Source organism: Anolis carolinensis, chromosome 5, assembly GCF_035594765.1.
Source record: "Anolis carolinensis isolate JA03-04 chromosome 5, rAnoCar3.1.pri, whole genome shotgun sequence".
In the NCBI taxonomy this organism is placed as follows: domain Eukaryota; kingdom Metazoa; phylum Chordata; class Lepidosauria; order Squamata; family Dactyloidae; genus Anolis; species Anolis carolinensis.
The window spans coordinates 50,922,926-50,950,776 of NC_085845.1; the positions used below are offsets into that span (position 1 = coordinate 50,922,926).

Consider the following 27,851-nt stretch of genomic DNA (forward strand, 5'->3'; position numbering starts at 1 on the left):
TGTGGACTTTCTCAACACAGGACCTGTTGGCAAATACCAAGTAAGAGTTACTTTTTACAGACTTCATTGCAACAGAACTGTGGTATATTTCTTTGAACTCCTCCTTATCTCTTTTAGACCCATCTCTAAAGCCACTTTGCTTTAGTCATTTGCCAGATGGCAAATGATGCAGGCTTTGCGGACAGCAAGTCTCAGATTCCACATCTGTATAGTACAAAGGTTCTGCCAACTAGTTTCATCATTGCGGCTGATTTTCATTCCATATTCCCTTCTGATTGATTTTCAATATTTTATTGTATTGTGCTAAACTATCCTCCTTTATTTACCCTGGGTGATACACACACACACACACACACACTTACCACTAACCTATAGTCACTTGCCTACCCACCTCAGCATTCCAGCCTCCTGTAATGAGACAGACTTTGTATTTCTAGGTGCGAATATTACTGCAGATGAAGACTGCAACCAAGTAAATCAGAAGTTTACTTCTTGGAAGTAGAGCAATGATCATCAATCTCAATAGTGAAGAGTTGAGACATCACACTGGCACCGAAGATCCGCATAGTTAAAACAATGGTATTCCCCATAGTAACCTATGGAGAGCTGGACTATAAGGAAGGCTGAGTGAAGGAAGATAGGCACATTTGAACTGTGGTGTTGGAAGAAAATTCTGAGAGTGCCTTGGACCGCAAGAAGATCAAACCAATCCATCCTCCAGGAAATCAAGCCCGACTGCTCACTGGAGGGAAGGATATTAAAGGCAAAGGTGAAGTACTTTGGCCACATCATGAGAAGACAGGAAAGCTTGGAGAAGAGAATGATGCTGGGGAAAATGGAAGGAAAAAGGAAGAGGGGCCGACTAATGACAAGATGGATGGATGGTATCCTTGAAGTGACTGGCTTGATCTTGAAGGAGCAGGACGTGATGACGGTCAACAGGGAGCTCTGGCGTGGGCTGGTCCATGAGGTCACAAAGAGTCGGAAGCAACTGAATGAATAAACAACATCCACTTGAAGGCCCCAAATGTTAATCGGATATTCCATTTGCAATGTGACATAAGGTTACTTGGCATTTTAAGAAAACTGTCCTTAAAGCATACCCAAAACCACAAAGAGAAGAACATATACATAGTAATCTTGTACAACTCATCTTCTAACACTTCTAAGTTTGAATCAACCTCAGCTCTGTTGGCTGCCAGTGGAAAAACGGAAAGCAGACAAATAAAAATCAGTTGCAGAAGGAAAGCTAAAGAAGTCACGGAAAAGGTTGTGCTGATAAACCAAGGAAAAGTACAGTAAGAGTCCTGCAACTGCAAAACCAATATCCTCAGTTTCACTTTCCCGTACCTGAAGAAAAACAGTATTTCTAGGAATTTGCCAAATCTTCCAGATGATTCTATGGCGTGCATTCCCTAGAAGTTAACAAAGAGTTGTGTTGGAAGATCTAGAAAATTCATAGAGGAAAAATCTCTCTAGCACAAGCTAGATTGTACAATGTAACTCTGTAGTACACTGGGAGTGAAAATCAAAAATCAAATAATTTAATGGTGTTCAGCCATATCCACACTTTCAGGTAACAGTAGTCCAGTCAAGGATGTATTCTCTGCAGATATGGAATCTTATCTATATATATAAAAATGTAATGTGCTGGACCCAATCACACCAAATTTGGTCACAAAAGACATAATCATCTAAAATATGTCTTTCAAACAAAAAAACCTAGAAAAATAAAGTCCAAATTAGAGGACAAGGAAAAGCTGTTTTTTCCCCTTGCTGCCAGTCAGAAGGGTAGGCCCACCCACTTTGTCTCCTAGCAACCCACTAAGCCCCAAAGGCGCCTGGGCCTCTTCACTCAGGCCTCTTCCACACTGCCTATAAAATACAGATTATCTGATTTGAACTGGATTATCTTGAGTCCACATTGCCATATAATCCAGTTTAGTGTGGATTTTATACAGCTGAATAAAAGGGGCCCCATATAATACAGTTCTAAGCAGATAATACAGAACAATACAATCTCTAAAATCAGGACAGTAAATAAAGAGCAACACTCTGAAAGCAGGGGAATTCCAGACAGGAAACAACCAGGGCCAGCTAACACCTCTCAACAAAGGAATCCCCCAGGAAGGAAGCAGCCAGGCTTTGAAACTGCAAGGCCATTCAATGCTGATCAAGGTGACTAATTGCAGCATTCATGCTTACCACATGGAGACTACTCATTGCTATTCAACCTGGCCAACCAAGGATTCCACAAGGTAGAAAGTGGCCAGGTTTGCAAGCAGCAAGGCTATTCAGTGCTGTTCAACCTGGCCAACCATGATTTACCCTAGATAGAAAACCCCAGGCTTTGAAGCCACGAGGCTACTCCGTCCCATTCAACCTGGCCAACAAAAGATGCCCCTATGTAGAAAGCGGCCAGGCTTTGAAGCAGCGAGGCTATTCAGTGCTATTCACACTGGCCAAAAAAACATTTCCGCAGAACGCAAGTACCCAGCCTTCCAAGCAGCAAGCCTATTTCATTGTATTCCAGCTCACCAAACAAGGATTCCCATAAGAAGAAACCAGCCAGGCTTTGAGGCTGCAAGGCTATTCACTGCTATTCCACCTGGCCAAAAAACGATTCCCATAAGCCACAGCAACACGTGGCTGGGCACAGCTAGTTGTATTTATAAGAAACAAGAAGGGACTAAAGCAGATAGTTTCTATGATAGCCAAAGGAGGACACAGAAGGGAAATGATGAGTGTAAACATTCAAGGATGAACATGGGGAAGATGATATCAAATGCTTGTTCATAGCTGAGGTGGTCTGGCTATCATTTGACCTGAAAGATGCTTTCTCAGACCAGTGTTTATGTAACGTATATATAGGAATCTTGTACAACTCATCTTACACTTTACTTTGGCACAAGTTCAAAAACGACAAGTGACAGTGATTTATAATTATCCTTGCTGGTCGTTTTCAACTATATGTCTTGCAATGAATGTTTCATCAGTCTACAAGGAACATGCCTAACAGTATCCATAACTATCATTTTGGACTGTGTTGTAGTTGACTGTTTCTAAGTACCAGACAAAGAATAAACAAAAAGGAAGAGAGTCTGGTGATTCACAGGTGATAGTATCCATTGGTCTAACTATGTTTCATATATTGAGAATTCAATGCAAAAGGATGATCACAAGATCTGCTGTCCATGCCAGCCCAGTTACCATCATTGGCCACACAACCAATTCACACAACTCTGAGAATTTCAGTTGGCTTCTGTAAATTAATGTAGATGTTTATTCAAATTTCATATCATTATATAATTTTTGTCTGACTGCATTGGTTCAATTTATTGAGGTTAGGTTTAATTTACTGATGTTAGGTTTAATTTGAAGTTGGGGTAAGGTAAAGATTCCCCCTGACATTAAATCTAGTCATGTCCAACTCTGGGGGGTGGTGTTCATCTCCATTTCTAAGCCCAAGAGTGCACTGTTACATTCCCGTCAAAGTGGTACCTATTGATCTACTCACATTTCCATGTTTTCGAACTGCTAGGTTGGCAGAAGCTGAGGCTAACAGTGGGAGCTCACCCCTGCTCCATGGATACGAACTGCCGACCTTTCAGTCAGCAAATTCAGCAGCTCAGCGGTTTAACTCACTGCGCCACCAGGGGCTCCAATTTGATGTTAGGTTTTTCATATGTGGGGTTTTTCTGGGATTTTCTGGGATTTTCTGTTGGCATTTGTTTTATGGAGGTATTGAATGTTTGCCATTGTATGTTAGAATCTGCCTTGAGCCCCTCTGGGGAGATAGGGTGGAATACATATAAAGTTTTATTATTATTATTATTATTATTATTATTATTATTATTATTATTATTATTACTATTACTATTACTATTATTATTTTTGGTAGATAAATTCATTAATGGGAAAAAACAGTAATTTAGCTGTTCTTTGGACATCTGTAACTGCTCACTGCTTTCACCCCTGACTCTAGACAGACATTACATTAATATTCAGTCTCCATTTGTCTCAATCTCTATCTCTCTTTCTCACACACAGACATCAGGGTCATTGCATATTTCAATTGCTCTAGATAGCTGAAGGCTAAACATTCCACAAGGACTCTCAGTAAAATGTATTACCTGTATTGGAATTGATTTTAAAATATTTTCCATCTGATAAAAGGAAATAGGAGAGCTGTCCATTTCTTCCAGAGTCCTTGTCCACCGCTGAAATTGTACCAACAACACCTTGGGGCAATGAACTTTCCTCAATTTCAAAGAAATAGTCACCATGCATGAACACAGGAGAGTTGTCATTTTCGTCAACAACACTGATTATTATTGAAGTACTTGAATTCTGTCCTGACTTATCAAGTGGGTGATTAACAAAGGCTTTGAAATTATGTGTCTGCATGTTTTCATAGTCTAAAGGATGCCTTAGGTAAATCACACCTGTTTCAGGATCAATTCTAAATGACACAGAATCTATGCTGTGCTCCAGGGAATAAACAACATCCCCAAGGAAATGCTGATGATCTAGCTTCCGGGCCTGTATCTGCAGAATTCTAGTCCCAATTGAAGATGATTCATTAACGTCCACCTGATACACCAAATTTTCAAAACTGAATGCAGGACATCCCTTTTGTTCATCAATGAACACTCTTAGGATCAACAGAGAACTCAGGGGAGGACTTCCATGATCCTCTGCTTTAATGTGTGCCTCTGTGTCTTCAAGCTGCAAGTCTGCAGCCAGAGCTTTAGCAAGATAAAGCACGCCGAACACTGGATCAATGGTAAACACACTGGACGTATTGCTTACAACAGCGTAGTGGATTGCTCCATTTAGTCCACTGTCTTTGTCTTCTGCGTGAGCTATATAAAGAGCTGTGCCTGGTACTGTGTTTCGTGATATATTTATCTGATCGTGCTCCATCCCAAATACTGGAGGGTTGTCATTGACATCAATCACAGTTACATTGACCTGGGTAGTGCTGTAAACTGGTGAGCTTCCCAGCTGTGACTGCACCGTAAGAACTGTATGATCGTGGGTTTCATGGTCAAGCTTTTTCTTAGTGCGGATGATTCCATACTGTGAGTCAATGGAGAACCTTCCATAGGGATCACCGGAGGAAATTCTGTAAGAAATCACTTCCAAGAAATCTGTAAAAAGGATAAAACAAATCAGTATCAAACAGAAGATAACCAAAAGATGGAGAATGTTTGAGAAATATGTATCAGAACAGTATTTAGTGACTTGATAATGTAAAGCCTCTTTCAAAATGTCTGTCTTTTTCTTCTATAGATTCTACACCAAAGCAGAAAAATGATACTACACAGACTTAACATAAAGACACACTGCTCTATTTATGAGACATGCATTTTCACCTCATAGGTCTGATTAAACTTTATGATGAAATCAATATCATTTCTTCCATTTAAAATATACCACATCTAATACCTTGATATGACCCCTCTATGGCAGTGGTTCTCAACCTGTGGGTCCCCAGGTATTTTGGGCTACAACTCCCAGAAATCCCAGCTAGTTTACTAACTATTAGAATTTCAGAGAATTGAAGGCCAAAACATCTGGGGACCCACAGGTTGAGAACCCCTGCTCTATGGCTTATTCGAAGGACCATATCTTACTATATAAGCCAGCCTGAGCTTTAAGACCTGCAGGAGAGGCAATTTATCTTTGTCCTCCCAGTTTTACAAGTCCACTTGGTGAGAGTGTGGGAGAAGGCCTTCTCTGTGGTCTGCTCCCACACTTTGAAACGCCATCCCTAGGCAATTTAGAATGGTTCCTCCTTTGTGGTCCTTTAGGAGGCAGTCAAAACCTTTTGAAATTGATTTTAACAGAGGGGGTTTCATGGTGCTGTGCTGTTTTTAATTTGTGTTTTCAAGTAGGACTGTAAATGGTTTCAATCCTGTTGTTCTTTACTACTATTTTAATCTTAATTTTCATATGCTTTAACTATATATCTTTTATGACTTTTTGTAACTGTCTTTAGCCTCAGGCTGGGGAAAAAGCAAGATATAAAGTAATGGGTGGATTTATAGGATCTGGGAGGTGTGCAGAGATTTTCCATTTCATCTGATATCATTCATTATTTACTCTTCAACTCTTTGTGAAGAGATGGGTCAGATAAAAAGAAACAGGGCTCTACTGAATCTCTTACAGGCTTTATGTGTACTTGTGGTGCAAATTAATTGTGTCTAACAGGGTTGTGCTTTTGGGGTAAATCTTGACCCGTTTTGTGTCCTGGCTTTCAATGGGGGCCCCGATCCATTTTTGGGGAGCCTCGCAAAATCAGGAAGGCAGATATGTATTTTCTGCAGTACCAAAAGATCCGTTTTCTAATGGCCCATTATGGGGGGGGGGGCTTTCCAGGCTCCCCTTCCCAAACACTTTTAGGAGGCTTCTTTTTACCTGCTGTTTCTTTCTACTCTACAGGAGGCACTCGGTTTCAGACAGTGGCAGGTGCACACGATTTCTGGGCCTGCATGCCACACATGCACTCTCTTTGGAAAGGAGTGTGTGTGTGTAGCATGCAGGTCCAGAAAGCATGTGTGCCTACCAGTTCCTGCAGCTCAGTGCCTTCCCTAGAGTAAGAGGAGGCGCTCGGCTGCAGGCACTGGCAGGCCTGCACACTTTCTGGGCCTGCACACCACATGCACTTTTCAAGACAAGGAGGATCCTCTGCTCACAAAAAGCAGACAAGGAGCCGGGATAGGCTGCCACTTGCTTTTGTGATAAGCAGATTTTCGTACCTGGAGGGGGATTCCCATTACGTGCTCCCAAAGTACTGAAAGAAATGAAGAAAACTGGAGAGACAAATTCCGCACACAACTCTAGTGTCCAATATATCTTTTAAAGTTTGGCTAATATAATATAATTTCTATTTTTTTAAAAAACAACCTGATAATATCTCTGTATATGACTTTTAATGCTATCTCCCCACAAACACTCCATAGACATGTACTTTAATAAAACACTCTAACTTCATTCCACTTATATTTCCTAGATGGATCCAAAGTTTTTTGTGTTTCAGTATGTTTTGTGTATTGAAAGAATGAAATGACACTTAAAATAGTATTGGCTGCAGATGTGCAGAGCCTGCAACAAATCAAGACTGTGTTGGAATCTGCCTGAATAGATTCCAAAGTCACTTACTCAAAGGCTCCCTGGCTTTCACCGTCCCAACAGCAGTTCCTTCAGGGGCATCTTCAGGGATGGAAAAGGTGTAACGTGATCTCTCAAAGACAGTGGGCGCCACCGTACTCTGGAGGATCTTTAGTGTCACGACTGCATTCTGAACAGACCAAAGACCACCGCCATCCCGGGCAGAAACAGCCAGCTGTACACTGGAATGTTCCACATTAGTGAGAGATGATAGCAGATAAACAATTCCTGCAAAGAGGGGGGGAAAAGGTAGAGATTTTTTGAAGAGACATTTTCAAATGTAGGCCAGCGTGTGTCAATGTCAGGTTCTGAACTGGTGTGTTTTATTATTACTCTTCAAAGTTCAGTGAGCTGTTGTGAGAGCAGAAACTAAAGGGATAAAGAGAAACTGTAACCAGTCTATCTAGCTATCTGAGTAGATTTATAACACATCCACAAATCAATGGAATTTTTTTAATTACTTGCAGACTTTTTTTTAAAAAAAAAACTTATGGTGTGCCAACCTATTCATGTCCCAGAAATGAGCACTACTGAACACAACTAGATTCACTCCTGGCCTCTTTAGTTTATTTGCCTCATAAGGCAGATATACAGTTATTTTCACTTCCCATTAAAAGGAGTGATGACTTTTCCCCAAGGCCCTTTATAGCAACTCCAAGAATGAGTTCAGCTTTGAAAGGAGTTTTTTTTTTCCAAATCCCAACACTTACTGCATCCATGGAATCACATGAATGGATCTCATTCCATACATTCTCTCCTTGGAAGTATTTTGTTCAATAAATGCCAAAAAATCTATACTGCCAGACCATTCAGGAACAAATTAGCTTTAGGAAATGCTGATGTTATTTAGTTACATTCAATTATGAAATAACTTGCAGAGTTTGCTTCCATTTTGACACACAGAACTATTAACTTCACTGCAGACCAATGTCAGGGGAGTATCATACAGATCCCAAAAAGAATCAGCTTCAGCAAAGGCTGAAACTCCCCCTGTAAAAAAAAAAAAAAAAAAAGGAAAAAAAAGCGAATACTCTGGAAAACATCACAAGCACATTAATTGCTTCTTAACAGTTTCAGGATATTCAGTATCTATCTCACTTTTAAAAAATGATAATGGTTCACTCATGCTTGACTCCAGGAGGTACACTTTCAAGCCAAATGGACCCCCCTCTTCCAATTTAATTCAGATCAAATTAATATAGTTTTTCTATATTAGAAGATAATTGGGTTTATTCCAACAATATGGGAGAGGAGGGAAGGAAAAGAGCTGCTAGAGCTATTCTGTCAAGAGGTCACAAAGCACTCAAATATATAGGTTCTCCACCTGTTAGGCTCCTCCATGTGCAAAAGGACATGTAAGCAAACATCACCTCTCCCCCTAGGAGCCCCCAGGGGCACAGTGGGTTAAACCCTTGGGCTGGCAGGACTGACAACTTGAATATTGGGTTGCTGACCTGATGGTTGCCAGTTCGAATACAACCTGGGGAGAGTGAGGATGAGCTCCCTCTGTCAACTCCAGCTCCATGTGGGGACATAACAGAAGCCTCCCACAAGGACCGTAAAAATTCAAAACATCCGGGCGTCCCCTGGGCAATGTCCTTGCAGATGGCCAATTCTCTCACACCAGAAGAGACTTGCAGTTTCTCAGGTTATGCCTGACATGGAAAAAAAACCTCTCCCCCTTTTCTTGTGCAAGAGAGTGAGTAGCAGGGCCAGTCCTATGATTAGGTAGAATGAGGCATCTGCCTTGAGTAGCAAATATAGAAGGATGTGAAGCAGAGAGAGTTTTGTTGAAACATATGCCTGCTACCCTTAGGCAAAATTGAGGATCTTGTGCCTCTACAACATTAAATAAAGAATCAACCAGCAATCTTATCATCATTTGGACATAAAATGAGTGACTCATTATGTCTGCCATAGTTAGCAAAATTTCCTGGGAAGGCATAGTGAGTGGAGAATTCCTTCCATGCAAATTACTACTCACTATCTTTAATTCTCATCTACTTCAGAAGATACCATAGTCCACTCCTCTCTCTGAGTGTAAATAATGGGTATGTGGTCTAACATAAACAAAATACTGATGTGTGTTTTGGTTCAAATGCAAGGTTTAACTTTTCGACAGAGGTTTTTCAACAAAAGGCAAGGAAATTCAAAAAAGAACCACACACTAAATAAATAAAAGAGAGGGTTTTTTATCGTATCAGAAGTGACACGCTTTTGTGAGAATTGGCCGTCTACAAAGATATTGCCCAGGGGATGTTTTGATGCTGGGCGGCTTTTCTCATGTCCCCACAAGCTAAAGCTGACAGATGGGAGCTCACGCCTTCTCAAGGATTCAAACCGGCAACCTTCAGGTCAGCAACCCAACCTTCAGGTCAGCAGTCCAGCCAGCACAAGGGTTTAACCCACTGCACCACCGCGGCTCATAAGAGATAGGACAGATTCCTGAGTGCGTATTCAGTCTCCTTTATGTATTTTGTGAAAATCAAAATCAACTTGGATGAAGGGAAAATTTAAAAAATCTGACTCCAGCACAGTTGTTTCATCTGCTAAATTAGTAATGTGGGATAAATTGATAAGAAGGAAAATAGAAGACAGAAAGCTGCTTACACATAAAAAGATCTTCACTTATTTTTTCATTTGACTTTTACAAAAACAAAGGGCCTCTTAAGCCTTTTAAAAGTTAATTTAAAAGATTGTTTAGAATAAAAAAGACAAAAGATCTATGTGTATACCCAGCATGAAGACAAAAACAAAAATAACATGCAGCAATTCAACAGAGATTTTACCAAAAATGCATTATGGTCAGCAGATGCAGCTTCAGGAAAAAAAAAACAATGTATTGTGCCATTTTCCTCAAGCAAGGTTTTTGTTCAAAGTGCCAATGCTCCAAAGAATCCTGACCAGAGCCGGCCCTAGGAATTTTTCAAGTGTAGGCGAACAGAATTTAGGCGCTTCCCCCCCAAACCAATCACTGAAAAATAAAAGCGTTGGATAAGCGAAAATGTTGGATAATAAGGAGGGATTAAGGAAAAGCCTATTAAACATCAAATTACATTAAGATTTTACAAATTAAGCACTAAAACATCATGTTTTACAACAAATCAACAGAAAAAGCAGTTCAATACCTTGCGGAGGCAGGCTGCAGGAGACAGGAGTTGCCTCGATGGCGCCCCCCACAAGATGGCGCCACAGGCAACTGCCTAGTTGGCCTGGTGGTTGAACCGCCTCTGATCCTGACTTATCATTTGCAAGAGCTGTATTATTGCACACTGGAGAATCATTCCTGCCCGGACCCTATTATCAGTAATAGAAACTAAATGGACCAATCTAACATAAAATCTGAACCTCACTAGCTTGATGGTTTGCCATTTCCTTCTTCTGAAAAATAGCCTACAGCACCTGATATCAACTGATGGTCCCCCACTGAAGTTCCCCCAGAGGGCAGACTCTGCTTAGATTCCAGGATCAGATGGGACCTGATGCCTTTAAGTTATTTAGGCCTTTATTTTTATGTTGTAGGACAGATTACAATGAATTTTGTATTTTATACATAATGAATTGCTTCTAGCCTTTGTTATAGATGGACATGCATTTACCTGCTTATAAATCAGCTTATCTCCAGGTAAGTAAAATGCTGGTTGCTTCACCCAGTTAATTACTGTTAGGTTAACCTTTGAGCAAATGGAGAAGTCACAACCCACACAGTCAGATGTCAGCCAAAGGACAACATCTACAGTAATACTTGCAATCAGAATAATGAAGGTCATGGAACTTATTTCACAAATGATGAGTTTCTATCATTTATAAGGGTTTCTCAAGCTGCAAGAGCAGTGGTTCTCAACTTGTGGGTCCCCAGGTGTTTTGGCCTACAACTCCCAGAAATCCCAGACAGTTTACCAGCTATTAGAATTTCTGGGAGCTGAAGGCCAAAACATCTGGGGACCCACAGGTTGAGAACCACTGCACAAGAGGAAGGGCAAGAGTGGAGAACACCAGTACCCACCCTTGCACAAACATCATGACCAATGATTTAGTACAATGGAAACTGTAATCCAACAGCATAATAATAATAATAATAATAATAATAATAATAATAATAATACTTTATTTATACCCCGCCACCATCTCCCCAATGGGGACTCGGGGCGGCTTACATGGGGCCATGCTCGGGAAAAATACAATATAACAAAATATAAAAACAACATATCATAATACAATTACAACAATACAATAAAGGATCATATACAGTACAACACAAAATCCAAAAAGCAATATAACAGGGCGGACCGCATGAATACTCAGTTAAAACTCGGGGTGAGAAAAGGATAAGAATAAAACCACAGGGAACTAGGGAAAAGATAGCAGACAGTCTAGAGGATAAATAATGGGGGGCGTAACAAAAAAGCGTGTAACAGTTACTCTCCGAAAGCACATCGGAAGAGCCATGTTTTTAGATCTTTCCTAAAGTCTGAAAGAGTGGAGGCTTGCCTGATTTCAATGGGCAATGAGTTCCACAAACGGGGGGGCACAGCAGAAAAGGCCCTCTCCCTTGTTCCTACAAGGCGGGTCTGGGATAAAGGCAGTGGCGACAGGAGGGCCTCCCCTGACGATCGCAGAGATCGAGCAGGTTTATGGTAGGGGATACGGTCACGAAGGTAGGTGGGTCCCAAACCGTTTAGGGCTTTATATATGATGGTCTGCACCTTGAATTGGGATCGGAAAATGAACGGTAGCCAGTGGAGCTCCTTAAACAGGGGAGTAGATCTCTCCCTGTAATTCGCCCCGGTTATTAATCTGGCAGCCGAGCGTTGGACCAGTTGTAATTTCCGAGCCGTCTTCAAGGGAAGCCCCACGTAGAGCGCATTACAGTAGTCCAGTCTAGAGGTAACTAAGGCATGCACCACCGTGGTCAAGTCAGACTTCACGAGGTATGGTCGCAGTTGGCGCACAAGTTTGAGTTGTGCAAAAGCCCTCCCGGCCACCGCCGACACCTGAGCCTCAAGCGTCAACGCTGAATCCAGGAGGACCCCCAAACTGCGGACCTGTGACTTCAGGGGGAGTGCAACCCCGTCCAGCACAGGTTGCCACCCAATACCCCGATCCGACGAGCGACTGACCAGGAGGGCCTCTGTCTTATCAGGATTGATCCTCAGCTTGTTCCTCCTCATCCAGTCCGCCACAGCGGCCAGGCACTGGTTCAGCATCTGGGGGGCTTCCTTGGAGTTAGATGGGAACGAGTAGTGGATTTGTGTGTCATCTGCGTAGAGATGGCAACACCCTCCAAAACTCCGGATGACCTCTCCCAGCGGTTTCATGTAGATGTTAAATAGCATGGGGGATAGAATAGACCCTTGCGGGACCCCACAGGTCAATGGCCAGGGGTCCGAGCAGGTTTCCCCCAGCTTCACCATCTGGGAACGGCCCTCCAGGAAGGACCGAAGCCACAGCAGAACTGTGCCACCGAGTCCCATCCCGGCGAGCCTCCCCAGAAGGATACCATGGTCGATGGTATCGAAAGCCGCTGAGATGTCCAAGAGAACCAGCAGGGTCACACTCCCCCTGTCCAGCTCCCTGCGGAGGTCATCCACCAAGGCGACCAAAGCCGTCTCGGTGCTGTGTCCAGGCCTGAAGCCAGACTGCGAGCGGTCCAGAAAATCAGTGTCATCGAGGAACTCCTGGAGCTGCGTAGCAACCACCCGCTCCAGAACCTTGCCCAAAAATGGGAGGTTGGAAATTGGCCTGTAGTTGTTACATACAGATGGGTCTAACGAGGTCTTTTTTAATAATGGTTTTACTACCGCCTGCTTAAAGCAGGATGGAACTGACCCCTGAACCAGGGAGGCATTTATAATAGCCACAAACCAATCCAACAACCCATCTTTGGCTAGCTTCACCAGCCAAGAAGGACAAGGATCCAGAGCGCAGGTGGTCGCCCTCACAGACCCAAGAATCCCCTCCACGTCATCAGGAAGGACAGCATCTGAAGAGTAACAATTAGTCATGTGCATTTGGGACTTAGCTTGTTCCGTTTCATGTCCCGGCTTTTGGCAAGGCCATGATCCATCTTTATCTGACCTCCCAAAATCAGAAGGTATCTTCCATTCATCACTGCTTCCTAGTCCAGGAAGAAATAGTCAATAGCATACCAGAAGCACTACACTGAGTCTGATAGCAACTTTCTGCAAACATCAAAATCAACAGTATCTGCTCTCCCACCAACCCCCATCCACTAGTATATTCTAAGCATATGGGATTTAGCCCCCAAACCAACTGTACAGCCCACAACATTCAACCATGTTTCTACAGCTCTTAATCTGCTCTCTGGATAAATATTCAACATTTCTACATCCAGTTCTTTACTATGGATAGTTAAATGATGATCTGAGTATGCATTTGCTGGTGGTCAAAATTATGTGTGTGTGTTGTGTGTGAGAAGGAACAGTTAGGTCAGTTTATTCAAATTAGCTACGCGACTTTCCACCGAACTCAATAAAAGGCATTAATTTCTAGCCTATTCTAATTAGCAAATGCTGATAGTAGAACAAAACTATGACAAGAAATGGAAAAGAGGGGAGTAAAAAGGAGAAATATAAATTACCTATCTGGAAACACAACATCCAGATGGCTTCCCACTAATATAAAGCGACAGCCAACTCAGACAGCAGCCAGATGGCTAAAAAGGTATGTGCAGTTCATCACCCAAACTCACCTTCAGATCTGGCAGCTGAACCAACTTAACATTGAGGCAGGTCAATACTCATTTCCAGTGACCTATTCAGAATGTGCATGTTTCTCCTCTACAACCTGCCCAAGTTGTCAGGAGTTAAGTATAAGCCAGGAGTTAGGTAAAAATACTACAATCCCTTGGAAAAATGAGCAGAGAGAGCACCCTTTTGCCTGCCAGTAAGATGAAGCAAGTCCCATGTATTTGCTGCCAACTACCACATCATTTCCATTTTAATGTGCTTTTGAACAATAGATCAGTTTGTAATTTTACTGCCCAGTCTTAATTGTTATGCCCTGATCTCCAGCACTTTACTCCCACTCCTGATTTTACTGTCCTGCGGTTTGCACATGCTTGCCCCTTGTAATTTTTAATAGCCCCACCTTTCAGTTCAATACCCACTGATGTATTTTATGATGTTTTATCTTATTTTTCAACTGTTTTAGCTATACTGTTGTTTTAAATTTTATTGGTTTTGACCTCTGGGCTTGGTCCTCATGTGAGCTGCTCCAAGTCCCTTTGGGGAGATGGAGGTGGGTTATAAAAATAAAGTTGTTGTTGTTATTATTATTATTATTGACACAAAGACATAGTATGACACAGCAAACAAGATATATATACTGGATTTCGTATTACAAAATAAAAAGTTGAACACTTCACAAGTGTTAGGACTGTGTGATGTATTATTATTATTATTATTATTATTATTATTATTATTATTATTATTTAAGCTACTAGCTTGGAGACCTGGCAGTGCCCGGGTTATTAAAAGAAGGCATTGTTTGTTTTGGGATGTTAGGTAATCTCACTGAAGTTTGGTCCAGATCCATCATTGGCTGGGTTCAGTGCTGTCTGGATAAGGGTGAATTACAACTTCCAGATTCCAAGGACAATCATCCCCAAACTGTGCCACTATTTACAGTTGGCCATGTTGGCTCTGTGTGCCAAGTTTGGTCCAGATCTGACGTCAGCTGGGTTCAGTGCTTTCTGGATGCAGATAAACTCCAACTCCCAAAATCAAGGTATATTCCCCAAAACCCTTGCAGTATGTTCAGTTGGTCATGGACTTCTCTATGCCCAGTTTGGCCCCAGTCCATTGGTGGGGGCCACAGTTTCTCTGGATGTAGGTAAACTATAGCTACGATAATCAAGGTCCATTCCCACCAACCCCTGCAGTATGTTCAATTGGTCATGGGGCTTCTCTCTGCCCACTTTGGTCCCAGTTCATTGTTGGTGGGGGTCACAGAATCAGTGATGGTACTGCAAGTCCCATTATCCGTGGCAAGTTTGGTCCAGATCCATCATTGGTTGGATTAACAGTGCTCTCTGGATGTAGGTCAAGTTCAACTCTTGTAAATCATGGTGAATTCTCCCCAAATCTCTTGTTCAGTTGCTGATCAATTCCTCTGTTACTGTGTGCCATAGGAAAGGGTTAAGGTAGAGCAAATTAAGGAACCCTGGGATGACCATTGTGGAGGAAAAACAGAACATCTAGAATGAAATTGTCCCTGCTTTCACTTGGGTGGGGGACAGAATGGTGTTTGTGGAGGACACTGGCAGGGTTTGGGCTACATGCTCATGGCACTCACTGTAACTGGCATGTCAGTGGAGGGAGGGCCACTCATGTCTTCTGCTCAGTGGGAACTATAGCTGTTTGTGGTTTCTCACATAATATGCTGAGTCCAGGTAGGTTCATCAAATGCCCTACTATGTCTGACTTCTCTGGTTGAATTAGTCTGTAGTGCCTTTCATGTTGCTTGACTTCAGACTGAAGGCCAGGGTGATAATTTTGGTATTGAAGGCCAGGGTGATAATTTTAAGTTGGGGTATTATGTAGTATTCTACGATTTGGTTACAAAACACACACAGGCAAACAAGGTTATGTGGCAATTCAACATTCTAGCATAGCAAACAATAACAGCCAAAACTAGAAAAAGTTTAAGAAAACTGGAGCTATATAACAAGATGCAGTTCCAGTATAGTGAAATAGCCCCCAGTCACTGAGTTGTTGTGACTTCTCCACAGCCTGGAAAACTCACAGCAACCCAGTGATTCTGGCCATGAAAGCCTTCAACAACACAGCCTCCAGTCAACTGGACACACACACACTGTAGAAATTAAATACATTTGCCCTAACTTGTTATCATTTAGCATCTGCAATCTATATTACTATGCACAGTTACTGTAAATAAGATATGGAACAAATTACAAAAGTACAGAGAGGGTGCAAACTTAGCGTCAGAACTGCAAAGGCCCATCTGCCCTGATCTGATCCATCTCTAAATAAAAAAAATATGGCTATCCTCTCCAGTATCACTTCTGAGGGACCCTAAGTTTGAAGAAAACCAGAGATGTTCAACAGCACTTATCTGGTAACTAGTTTTGAGCTGTGATTCCAGCAGTCAGGGAGGTAAGCTGTTGGCTATTTAGAATAAGTTCCTCAACCTCAAAGGAACTCTACTGTTGGGTAGGTTTGGGCAAGATCAATGCAGTCCCCTACTAAGGACTTTATCACATGAGCCTACTATTTCACAAAAAGTGCATTAACATTGATAATGAATATATGCCAGATTAAGCAACTTCGATATCACACCTATGCTCATTAATGCAAGTCTACATAAGGACCACCAAATGCATTAATGCAATTACACCAATTTGTGGTCCTGCAATTGTAATTATTCATACCCTTATAACTCAGATTTCTTGCACAATTTCTGTTCCTTGTTTGTTTTAGTTTGTTTACAACATTTATAACCTTTAAAAAGCAAATACAGTGTTCCCTCACTTATCGCAGGAGTTAAGCTCCAGGACCACCCGTGAAAAGTAAAAATCCGTGAAGTAAGAATGCTATATTTGTGTTGTTTACAATCTCACTAGCAAATAGCGTCTCTGTCCCCTCCTCATCTCTCAAGCACGTGCATGCCTGCTTCAGCCTCTTTTTCTCTCCTTTCCGCCTCCCCCTTTCCTTCCTTCCTTCCTTCCTTCCTTCCTTCCTTCCTTCCTTCCTTCCTTCCTTCCTTCCTTCAGCTTCTCATTAGGAAGGAAGTAGAAAGAGGGATTTATAATATTATTTTATGATTTATACTATTATTTTCGTGTTTATTGAAAAAACGCGAAACAGTGAGGACGCGAAAATCGAACCGCAAAGTAAAAAAAAACCCTGTTTTACTCATGAATTTTAATGGATTAACCAAATCCCCATGAGTGTCCACTGAAGTTTATCTGTCTTGAGTGTCCACTGGAAGTTTATCGGTGGAGCCTGACTGCTAAATTATGTTGCATTATGGAACTACTCTTCATGAGTCGCTAAAATAAAGTTTCAAACCCCCCCCCCTCCAAATTTTTTTCTGGCTATGGCCCTGGGAACATTGTACGGTTGAGAGCTATTGATGGGTTTTAACTGTTCATAGCTAAGGACAGAAGAATCACAGGGAGGAGACAGACCAGCAGCAGAATGCATATAGCATTGGGAGATTAGGGACTGTCACCAGTTGCAATACCAGTTTGCCTGCATCATGAGATAAAGCCATTAGTCTCACAGGAAGAGTGCTCTGGATTTGGTCCAGGAACCTCTATTGCAAATTCCCAATGGAGCAATTTTAAACCCTAATTGTTTCCAGTCTTTTTCTTCATACCTTGAAATTGTTCCATTCAATCTTACTTACGTTAACGTTTGTGGTGCTTTTTAATGGAAACATGTATCCATTAGTGGCTAGGCTCAGACCACCGATAGGATTTCCTTTACCAAGTGTGTCCTAGTTCTCAAAAGGTTAAAGCCATACAGATTAACCTAGTCCCATTTACATTCAATGGTCTCAATGTGCTATCAATTACTTATGCAGATTGGATGAGAGAGAAAAACAAAAGGGTTTCTTTCTCTTTGAAAGGATGTGGTTTCAGAATGTTCCAAAATAAATTATTCCAATCTAGCAATCTGTCTTTACTCACATCAACTCTTTCATGTGTGCACTGATTTTATTACATACTACATAAAGATGCCACGTGTAGTTTTGAAATTAAATAAGATTAATTTTTCCTGTAATAAAAATAGAATGACTAACATTCACAATGAAATATCAGATTTTTTTCCCCCATTCATAGGAACATATGACATGCTGCAACCATATAAATGGTTATGTGGGAGAAAACCACACTGAAATCTATGAAACTTACTTCTGAGTAGACGCATCTACTCACGATTGCTTTATTAATGATATTTTATTGCTGCCATTTTCCCAAACTGCTACCATAATAGAACTTCTGCATTTACTATCTGACTTTGCTAAATGATTCAATGATATAACAGCCTGTTATTTTTACCTAAAATCCAGAATGCTTTACAACTCAAGTCACCAAAGCCCATTCTCAAACGACCCCAATTTAAATGACTGGTGAAGTTCAAGACTAATTGTGTCCTCATATGAGGAATTTCCTGTTACATGTAGGCGGTCATGACCCACATTCAAACATTTCCAGATAAATTAACTACTTTAGAGACTGCTAGCTTCAAAGCTAAAGTCCTTCAAACTATATTTGTCATATTAATGGCTGCACTCTTCATATTCTGTGTGTACTTTCGCAAGATCATTTTTACCACGTAGTACAGTTTCAGCAGACTGACAGTCTCCTCACAAAATCCAGCAGCCAAACAAGTTCGGTTTATATGTCACATAAAGCCACGGAAGGAGAAAGAGCAGATGTAAAACTTGTTTCCTTCAGCTAAGGAATCAATTTCTAGAGAGGTAGTAGCCATCTTAGTCAACAGAACAAAACGAAAGAATTGTGTGGAACCTGGAACACCTTATTGCAAGAATAGGCCACACTGAACACAATGGTATATAGTTCTGGTTAAAGAATAGTTTAGTTTCAACTATGTTTAACAGTTCAAGCATTGATTTATGTAGTACAATTATTACTGTTGTACAGAAATCTTTAAAAGAAGTCATTCTTTTCAAAATAGAGGGCAAGATCAGTAAGAGGAGAATCTATCATCTCTACCGTCAGTGAGAATACTGACAATAGGATGTCCCCAAATTTAGGCTGGATCTACACTGCCATATAATGCATTATATGGTCAGTGTAGACCAGGCATGGGCAAACTTTTTTGCCTTGGGGCCAAATCGTGGACCCAGCGAGGAGGGCCGGGCCGGGCTGGGCCAGGAGAGAGGAGGGCTGTTTTCGTGCTGGGCTGGGCAGGCCAGGCCTGTGAGGGGTAAGGCCTGTGAGGGAACAGGGCAGGCCCTGGATGATCCTCAGGTTGTCCTCCCAGCATAAGGACAAACCTGCTTGCCACATCCTTATGCTGTGAGGAAGGTGAGACAAACGGTTACTGCCCTGATCCTCCTCCCCTGATCCTTGGGCTGTCCTCTTGGCATTATGCCAGAAGGAAGGCAAGACAGGTGGCAGCTGAGAGTACTCTGGAGGGCTCTCAGCCACCATGCGCCTTCCTTGAGCTGTCCTCCTGGCATAAGGATGGGGCCACTCGCACCAGCCTTATGCCAGGAGGAGGGTGAGACACGCAGTGGCTGAGATTGCTCCAGAGGGCTCTCAGCTGCTGCGTGCCTGCCTCCCCCATCTTTTTGGCATAAGGATGCAGCCAAGAGCAACAAGGAAAATGAGGAAGACCTGAGGTAAGCACCCAGGGGGTCGCATCCAGACTCTGGGCCTTAGTTTGCCCATGCCTTGTATAGACCCATATAATTAACTGCATTGAACTTCATTATATGGGCACACCTTTTCCCCAGGATAAAAAAAAACATATGAATTGGTGGGAAAGTAGAATTTATGATACACCAAACTTATATTTTCCCTAAACTTGATTTATGGCTGAGGAACATACAATGCTTAATTCACAATGAACACAAAAATGTATTGTTGGGCATACTTTAACCATTTAAAAACATAAAAGCCTTGGGTTTGTAAAAGCAAAGCTGGGAGTATATTCTACACCAGTGGTTCTTAAAGTGTGCTCCACTGAAATACTATTACTAATACTAATACTATCCGTTAAAATTGTTCTTCATTTTAAGTATTGTATTGTTCTTTCTTTCCTTTTTTCTTTTTGCATTACGAGTGTGATATCTCAGTGTGCATAGGAATTTGTTTGGTTTTTTTTTCCAATTAGTTCACACAAACACTCTCCAGCCATCTGCCAATAGCCCAGCCCATCTGTAAAATTTTAAAATGCAATGCGTCAGAATGTTTGCTTATGCTTGATATATATATACTGCATTATATAATATATAATATAATGTATACACATTTCTTGGGGTTCTACGAGAAACCTTTGCTTCAAAAAGGGTTCCAGGGCTGAAAATATTTGAGAACTCCTGCTCTACACTACTAAGAAAACTACAAACTACACTAAGCTGCATCATTAAATGTATCTTAATTTTTGTTATTTGAAAAGTAATGAAAACAACCTTGAAAATAAAAGCCACAAAATTGTAATAAGCAAAATAAAGTATATTGTTCAGACAGAAACAGTCTCATGCAGTCGTGATCTCAAGACACTGATTGGTAGCATTTTTGTAAATCTAAAATTTAAGTAAGCACCAAAAATTTTGAAATCACCAATAGTGTATTACTATCATATAGTATAGTAATTGTGAACAAAACTGATCACATTTAAATATTAAACATATATTTGAAAATGACAGCACAAGAATCATTTCCAAAATATTTACTTTTGAATCTAAGCCTTCATTTTTGACATCATGAATTTCAGAACTTAAGACTTGCATAAATTACAAGCTTCCACTATATGTAGAAGAGGATTTTAGATTTCGACGTATACACAAGAACAATTGTTCTCTAATTATTTGCTAATCTTGCAAACTCTCTAACATACTAATCTTCACATTAAGCAATTCCTAAACAAAATCCTTGTCCCCAAGGATTCAATTTTCCCCCATTGGAAAAATGTTTTCAATTTTTTTCCACTGGAAAAAAAATCAAAAAAATATTTTTAGGAAACCAATGGGGGGAGCATGGTGCGGGAAGGAATGGTGGTATCCAACCTGCTACAGATATTAATAGATTTCGTGAAAGACATCCAGTAGCTTGAATCAAGTAGTTCACCCCATGAAGTGCCTGCTGGATTGTATTACCTACTACCTGCATGTAGTCTGTGCAGAAAGTAGGTTAGGTAATATGCAACTCTGCAGCAAAAGTTTCTAATTAGCACTCCAATTTTAGGTCTACATGAAAGTATTATATTCCCTGACTTGCAATAATAGTAAAAATCAGTGTGTAAGTTTAGACTACGTCACATGCACTTGCATTATACCTGTGGAAGAATCCACTGTGAAGAGAGAAGAGAGATCCCCTGGTAGAAGTTCATAAGTCACAACTCCAAATATCCCAGAATCCTTGTCTGTAGCCACAACGTTGATGATTTCTGTTCCTGGCTGTGTATGACTGCTGATACTTGCAATGTACGTTGATGGATGGAAGATGGGGTGATTGTCATTGATGTCTTCTATCTCTATGCGAACAAAAGCTTGGGCGCTTAATCCACCCTATGAAATAAATCAAAAAAATTCCAAGACAAAGGTCAACTATAATAAGGAACTCAGCACATACATTTTTCACTTTGCTAGGCAGGAAGACAGTGTGTTGGCTCAAAGGACCTTTGAGTTGCAATGTGAAACAAGTAGCCCGTGTAAAAATGAAACTTTAGCATATCCATGAAGAATGAATTCTTCACAGTTAGCATCTATGCATAGTCAACATTTTCTATTAAAATATAAACCAAGTAAATGGATCAGATTGCTACTGAAAATATCAATTTCTTTCCAACAAATCTTTTCTGTGAGGAACATCTGGAATGTCTGCTTGGAAAGAAAGAAAAGCAATAGATATTATTATTATTATTGCAATATTAGTTTTGGTTGGTGATGAGTGTGCAAAGTTACGTTCACTTATACACCTAACAAAATTATAAGCCAAACTGGCAAGAATATGCTGTAAGGAAATGAATGTACCAGGTTGAGAATCCCTTATCAGGAATTCCCAAAATCTGAAACTGTCCAAACATTTGATAGTACAATGTATACAAAAAAAAAAATCATGCACAATTGTATTTAAAATTTTATTGTGTAAAATTACCTTCTGGCTATGTACGTATATAAGGTCTCTATGAAGCATAAATAAAATTTCTTTTTAAGACTTGAGCCCCATCTCCAAGAAATTCTGGTGTGTGTGTGTGTGTGTATACACACACACACACATACATATATACATATATACATATACACACACATACATGCAAATATGGATTTTTCAAAATTTGAAATCCAAAGCACTTCTGGTCCCATGCATTTAAGATAAGGGATATTCCATCTACACATACATATAAGTTGGAGGGAAAGTGACAATATATTGACCCCAAAAGACTTTTACATGAGTCATATCTCTATCAATTGAAGCACTGTTTCCAGCCTTTTGGAACACAAGGGTGGAAAAATGATGATAGTGACAACGCTCTGCTGTGACTTCCTTTCTGGGCTGCTCAAAAGAGACAGGTAGTTTACCCACGAGTAAGCAAATGAAGGGTCACTCTACCCACACTTTGCACAGGACCCATTCCACCTCAGCCATTATTATTGTGTTGTGGCCATTACTGTCAACCTCTCCTCAACTGATGAGGTCTCCCACTTCTTCTGGTTCCTTCATTGTTTCTGGCAGTGGTGACACTTATTCTCTGGCCGATATAGCTACTCCAAATCTGCCACTGCTACCCTAACTTGGGAACACAGTTGCCATGACCTCTAGTTCTCAGGCCCACCATGGCTATCTTGCCATCTGGAAGCTGGATGAGAAGAGTGTGCTGCCACTGCCAGAGCTAGAGAAAGGAGCCAGAAAAGTAGTGTGAACGCAGACAAGGAGCAGAAGGCGGCAACAGCTGCAGCAATACATGACACAGGAAGCAGTCTGTGCAAAGACAAGAAGTGATCATTCACTTGCTCATGAGTAAACAACTCATCCTCACTTTGAACTGCCCAGAAGGAAAGGCCTACTCTAGTGAATATAAACATAGTTTGTAATCTAACTGTAACCAATTTGAAGCTCGCCATTCTCAAATGTGCACTTCTACAATGAGAAATAAAGGATTGAGTATAAAAGCACAACCTAGTATAAATGGCTTCATATACTTGGCAGATCAAGAATCATGGAGCCGTACTACATTACTTAGCCAGCAGGTTTCATACACAATCTGTTCAATCAAGTAGCATCACCCAAAAAATTATACTGGATCTTTTGTGTGGGGATTGTTGGGGAGCAGAAGCATCCATCAGCATTATCTCTCAATGATAATGCTTTCATTATTGCAACATTAGCTCATATTGCTGCACTGTCTGTTCAGCCTGGCACTGGGGCTGTCATACTGTAGTTATAAGGAAGCATCGTAAAATGCCTAGAAGAAAATAAAGAGAACTCAAATAAATGGTAACAATTTGAGTTTGTAACTGCTGGGCTGAGCACTGGATAAAAATCTGTTGTATGTGACCAGGAAAAAGAAAGTGAAGCGAAGCAAATACTAATGTTAAAGGGCAAGCAAATGCTAAAGGTTATAAAGATATTACTTCAGAATACATTTTATGCTCTTGTGGAGTTCCCCAAAGGAACTATCTTTTCCAGTCGCACTAACCATTTATAGATGAAGAGTTCAGTGTTAAAGAATGAAACAGGAAATGTGCATTCACCGTTCTTGAAAAATTTATATAATTTATATAATGCAAGTATTAATAAAAATAAAAAATATTTTAGCCACATTAATTAATATGAACATTTGATTTTTTATTTATTCTTTCAAAATGCATATATTTGAAATAGTGTTAACCAAAATATGGGCAACTGTTCGTTATGAAAGAAAAAAAAAGATGTCTTGCAAACCAATTCAAAGCTTGAAGTGGTATATTGGAATACTGGCGGAATGATGCACAATTACTTTTGGAATGGCCCAAATCATGTGGATTATGTGATTAACTGTGAATTTATTATTTTAAATGTTTTAACTGTTTTAATGTATTTTATAATTCTCTTTTCATGTACATTTGAATTGTACACTGTTTTTAAGGCATCAAATAGTTGCCTATTTCTAAAGAACTTTGAGTCCCCTCCGGGGGTTAGAAATGTTGTAAATAAATACATTCTCAAAAATATAATGAAAATATAATAAATATATCTTCATATTGCTATCAGATGTAATCTTTTTCTATGATTTTATGTAGTAGACTGAAAGAGGCCTTCCTGATAATAGAGGAATATTATCAGAGGCAGTAACAGAAGGTATCCCATTTCTTTTATTTTTCAGTTTATCAGAATTCTCTATAAGAAAACCAAAGCTCACCTCTCACACACATGAACACAAAATAAGCCTAATACAAATTTCATTTATTTAGCAATAAACCCAAATTGGTGAGTTTCGATCAGGAGCAGTGGAGCTTGGATAGCTTTAAAAGAACTATCCAAGGTGCTGAAGCCATTTGTGTGCTAGGATTCAGCAAACTAGATGAGTCCTTTGATACTTGGAATAAAATTTGTGGTGGATTCACCAGTCAGCTAACAGGGAAACCACCAGCCACCACTGAATAGCTTTTCCAGAAACTGTGTTTTTATGGGAAACTGGACAACTGCAGCTTCAGCCAAGTGTTGTGGTAAAGTTCTACTTGTTTGTATAATGGTATGTTCTCTGTCAAACTCAAAACCAGTTGGGAGTATGGCAGAGAACTTACCATTATATAAGAAAGCAGTTAAAATGCCTATCTTCATCAAAAGGTAATTGCAAAAGGGAGCAAAGGAAGTGGATAGTTAAGTTCCTATCAATCGACATTGACCATGATTTCTATATAGAGTATTATATTCCTTTCTTTTAATAGCTCATCATCCTTCATTCTATCTTTAGTACTAAAAAATAAAAATTACTTCAGGGATGAAGCAGACTTTATTGCTTCAAATTTCACGACAATAAAAAGCCCCTTCTCTCCTTTGTAAAGTTGGAGGAGAACCTATGGAGCTGGATTGGTAACTTTGTGGTCCAAGAGCAGCATATTAATTTTACGTGGTCCTTGGACTAATTTCATGCAATCTTAATTTAATATTGCCTGTAAAGATGGAGTGGCAGGGAGAGAAAGTACTAGAATACTCTGCCCCTTTGGTTCTGATTCCACCGATTGCCAGTTGCATCCTCCCACTGACTTTTCCCAATGGTTCTATAGCAATGGTTCTCAACCTGGAGTCCCCAGATGTTTTTAGCCTTCAACTCCCAGAAATCCTAACAGATGGTAAACTGGCTGGGATTTCTGGGAGATGTAGGCCAAAAACATCTGGGAACCCCAGGTTGAGAACCACTGTTCTATAGTTTTTCACAAGAAAAGACTTCTGCAACTTCCATCTAAGAGACATGATGCATGGTCAATAACAGAGTCAAATTGGACAAAATCACCTATGCCAAAATCAGCAATATTTCTGGTAAAGAACCTGTGGTTTCTTTTATGTATTTATTTATTTATTTATTTATTTATTTATTTATTTATAGTATTTATAACTCACCCTGAAGGAGACTCAGAACAGCACAATCCAATACTGTGTAAACATACATAAAAATAAACATATACATTAAAAACCATAAAGTTAAAACATCTAAACATTTAAAAACAATGACTAAAACTATACAATCCAAAACCATAATCCAGGAGCCATTCTAGTCATAATTGCACTTATTCCGTATCACTTATTGCACTGAATTTACTGTTCAAAGGCTTGGTCCCACAGCTACGTCCTTAGTTTCTTTCTAAAGGTCAGGAGGGAGGGGGCTGATCTGATTTCACTGGGAAGGGAGTTCCATAGTCGAAGGGTCACCACTAAGAAGGTCCTGTCTCTCGTCCCCAGCAATTGCACCTGCAAAGGAGGTGGGACCAAGAGCAGGGACTCCCCAGAAGATTTTAATCTCCGAGGTAGTTCCTAGAGGGAGACATGTTCAGACAGGTAAGATGGGCCATTGATATACATGCTTTCTTCCTGAAATGTAGAACAGACATTGTTCCATTAGGTTTCATACAAGGCTTCTGTTTGCCTCATAAGTCAACCAGGCATGAGAGCTTTCCCCTGTTCATGTCGACAGTCTGGGAATGAAAAGCGTTTTTCTCATTTTATACAGAGAAAGGCCTTGTCTTGAGGACAAAGAGCATTGACATCTCAAGAAAAGCATTGTGAAGCCCTGACTGTCTCATAAAGGCTGCTGGAACAGTTACTAAATAAATCTATGTAAAGTATGTTACCACTCTGAAACTCTATATAAGTGGCAATAATAAGTCTATCTAATATAAATATAGATAAAAACAGAAACTACTATAATTGCTAATATGAAACCTTTGGTTTTCATACAACAGTATTTGCACAAAGTTAACTTGGCAGGAGCAATTTGGGTAGATCTCTAGTTACAGGAAACAACAGCTGCTATTTCTGCTCTTATAATTGTGACAATAATACTCTGTATGCTGGAAGAAATAGAATAGATTTTTCCAGGATATTAATATCAATTTAGTCTGCAATTCTATACCTACTGCCTTGGGATTAAGGTCCACTAAATACAACAGGGCTTACTCCTGAGTAGATAAGTACAGCATTAGGAATACTTTTGCTTGCAACTGTAGCTATCACAAACTCTTTCAAACTCCAATTGCACATTTTTTTCTTTCTCCTTTAGAAATACCACATCCATCATTTTGTGTTTAAAGCCCAAGTAATTTTTATTCAATCGTTTTATTGATTCATAGAGCTATTAAAAAGAAGATGAAGGGAATAGAACTGAGTACAAATAGGAGTAATAAGAAAACCTTCCTCTTTGAGTTGAGTGCAAAGATCTTTCATTCTTCTAATGTTAGAAAACTGTGACTATAACTAATGATACTGAGTTGAGATTATAGTTCCCCGTGGTTTTTTCCTGTTCTTTACCTGCAACCAATTTGTATAACAAATGAGAAAGCGATGCGTTGCCTCTAAAATACCTTTTCGAATGGGGGGGAAATCTGATAAAACTGACTTAAGAAGTTAACATTTATGTGGACTTTATTTTCCCTCCCTCAAACACTGGTCTTCTCTTCTGTAAATCTAGTTATAAGTATCACATTTTCCATTACAACCATCACATTTGGAAGTGGAAATATTCCATTCTTCAAAACTGGCAAATAATAACTTTTTTTCCTGTTAACTGAAACTGAAGCATTTGGAAAATCAATGCACTGTGAAATTATTTCTATTTTAATAGTAATATAATATGGAGGGGAAAACACCTGCAATGTCCTATCATCTCTTCAGGACACAGCAGCTCTAATATTCACTGAAATAATAATAAGAATATTATCTCACCTTTTCCCAAGTGTAGAACTCAAGGTGGCTTACAAATGTTAAAACACACAGAGCTAAAAGCATTTCACTGGACAATAATATAATTAAATTATCAATACACACAGAAGTCTTTAAAATCAACCATTAAAAAGAAGAGCGTTGTCTTCTTTTGTTCTAAACAGGAACCCAATATGAGTAAAGATCAAGATTATTTGACAACATTTGAAAGAAATGATTAAAAAGTGTTTTTTCTCAAATACTGAGAAACTCTGACAAGAAGAATCTTGGGTTTAAGGTTCAGAAAGTTCTGAACAGACTCGGAAGTGGAGTGGGCAGATCAAAAAACAACCTGGCAAAATGGCACTACCTAGAAGAATCTTCCACCTTGTGCGACTGTGGAGCAGAACAACTTCGCATCTGTATGCTTGCCCACTTTGCTCTGCCTCATGCACAGAGGAAGAACTGGGTTTTTTTTTTCATTTCAGGAGGGACTTGAGAAACCCCTGGCTGCCCAGGGGACACCCAGATGTTTTGATGTTTTACCTTCCTTGTGGGAGGCTTCTCTCATGTCGCTGCATGGGGAGTTGGAGCTCAT

General features: G+C 40.2%; 1 protein-coding gene across 3 annotated transcripts in view; it reads right to left on the bottom strand.

The window, feature by feature from the left end:
* Positions 1-27,851, bottom strand: part of dchs2 (dachsous cadherin-related 2) — a 149,864-nt gene that overhangs the window by 51,308 nt on the left and 70,705 nt on the right. For all 3 annotated transcript variants that reach the window (XM_062981158.1, XM_016994194.2, XM_016994081.2), the window contains exons 3-5: positions 21,192-21,423; positions 7,168-7,404; positions 4,134-5,153 (exon numbers count right to left, since the gene is read on the bottom strand). In XM_062981158.1, the coding sequence (XP_062837228.1) occupies positions 4,134-5,153; positions 7,168-7,404; positions 21,192-21,423 (1,489 nt within the window). The remainder of the gene's footprint in view (positions 1-4,133; positions 5,154-7,167; positions 7,405-21,191; positions 21,424-27,851) is intronic.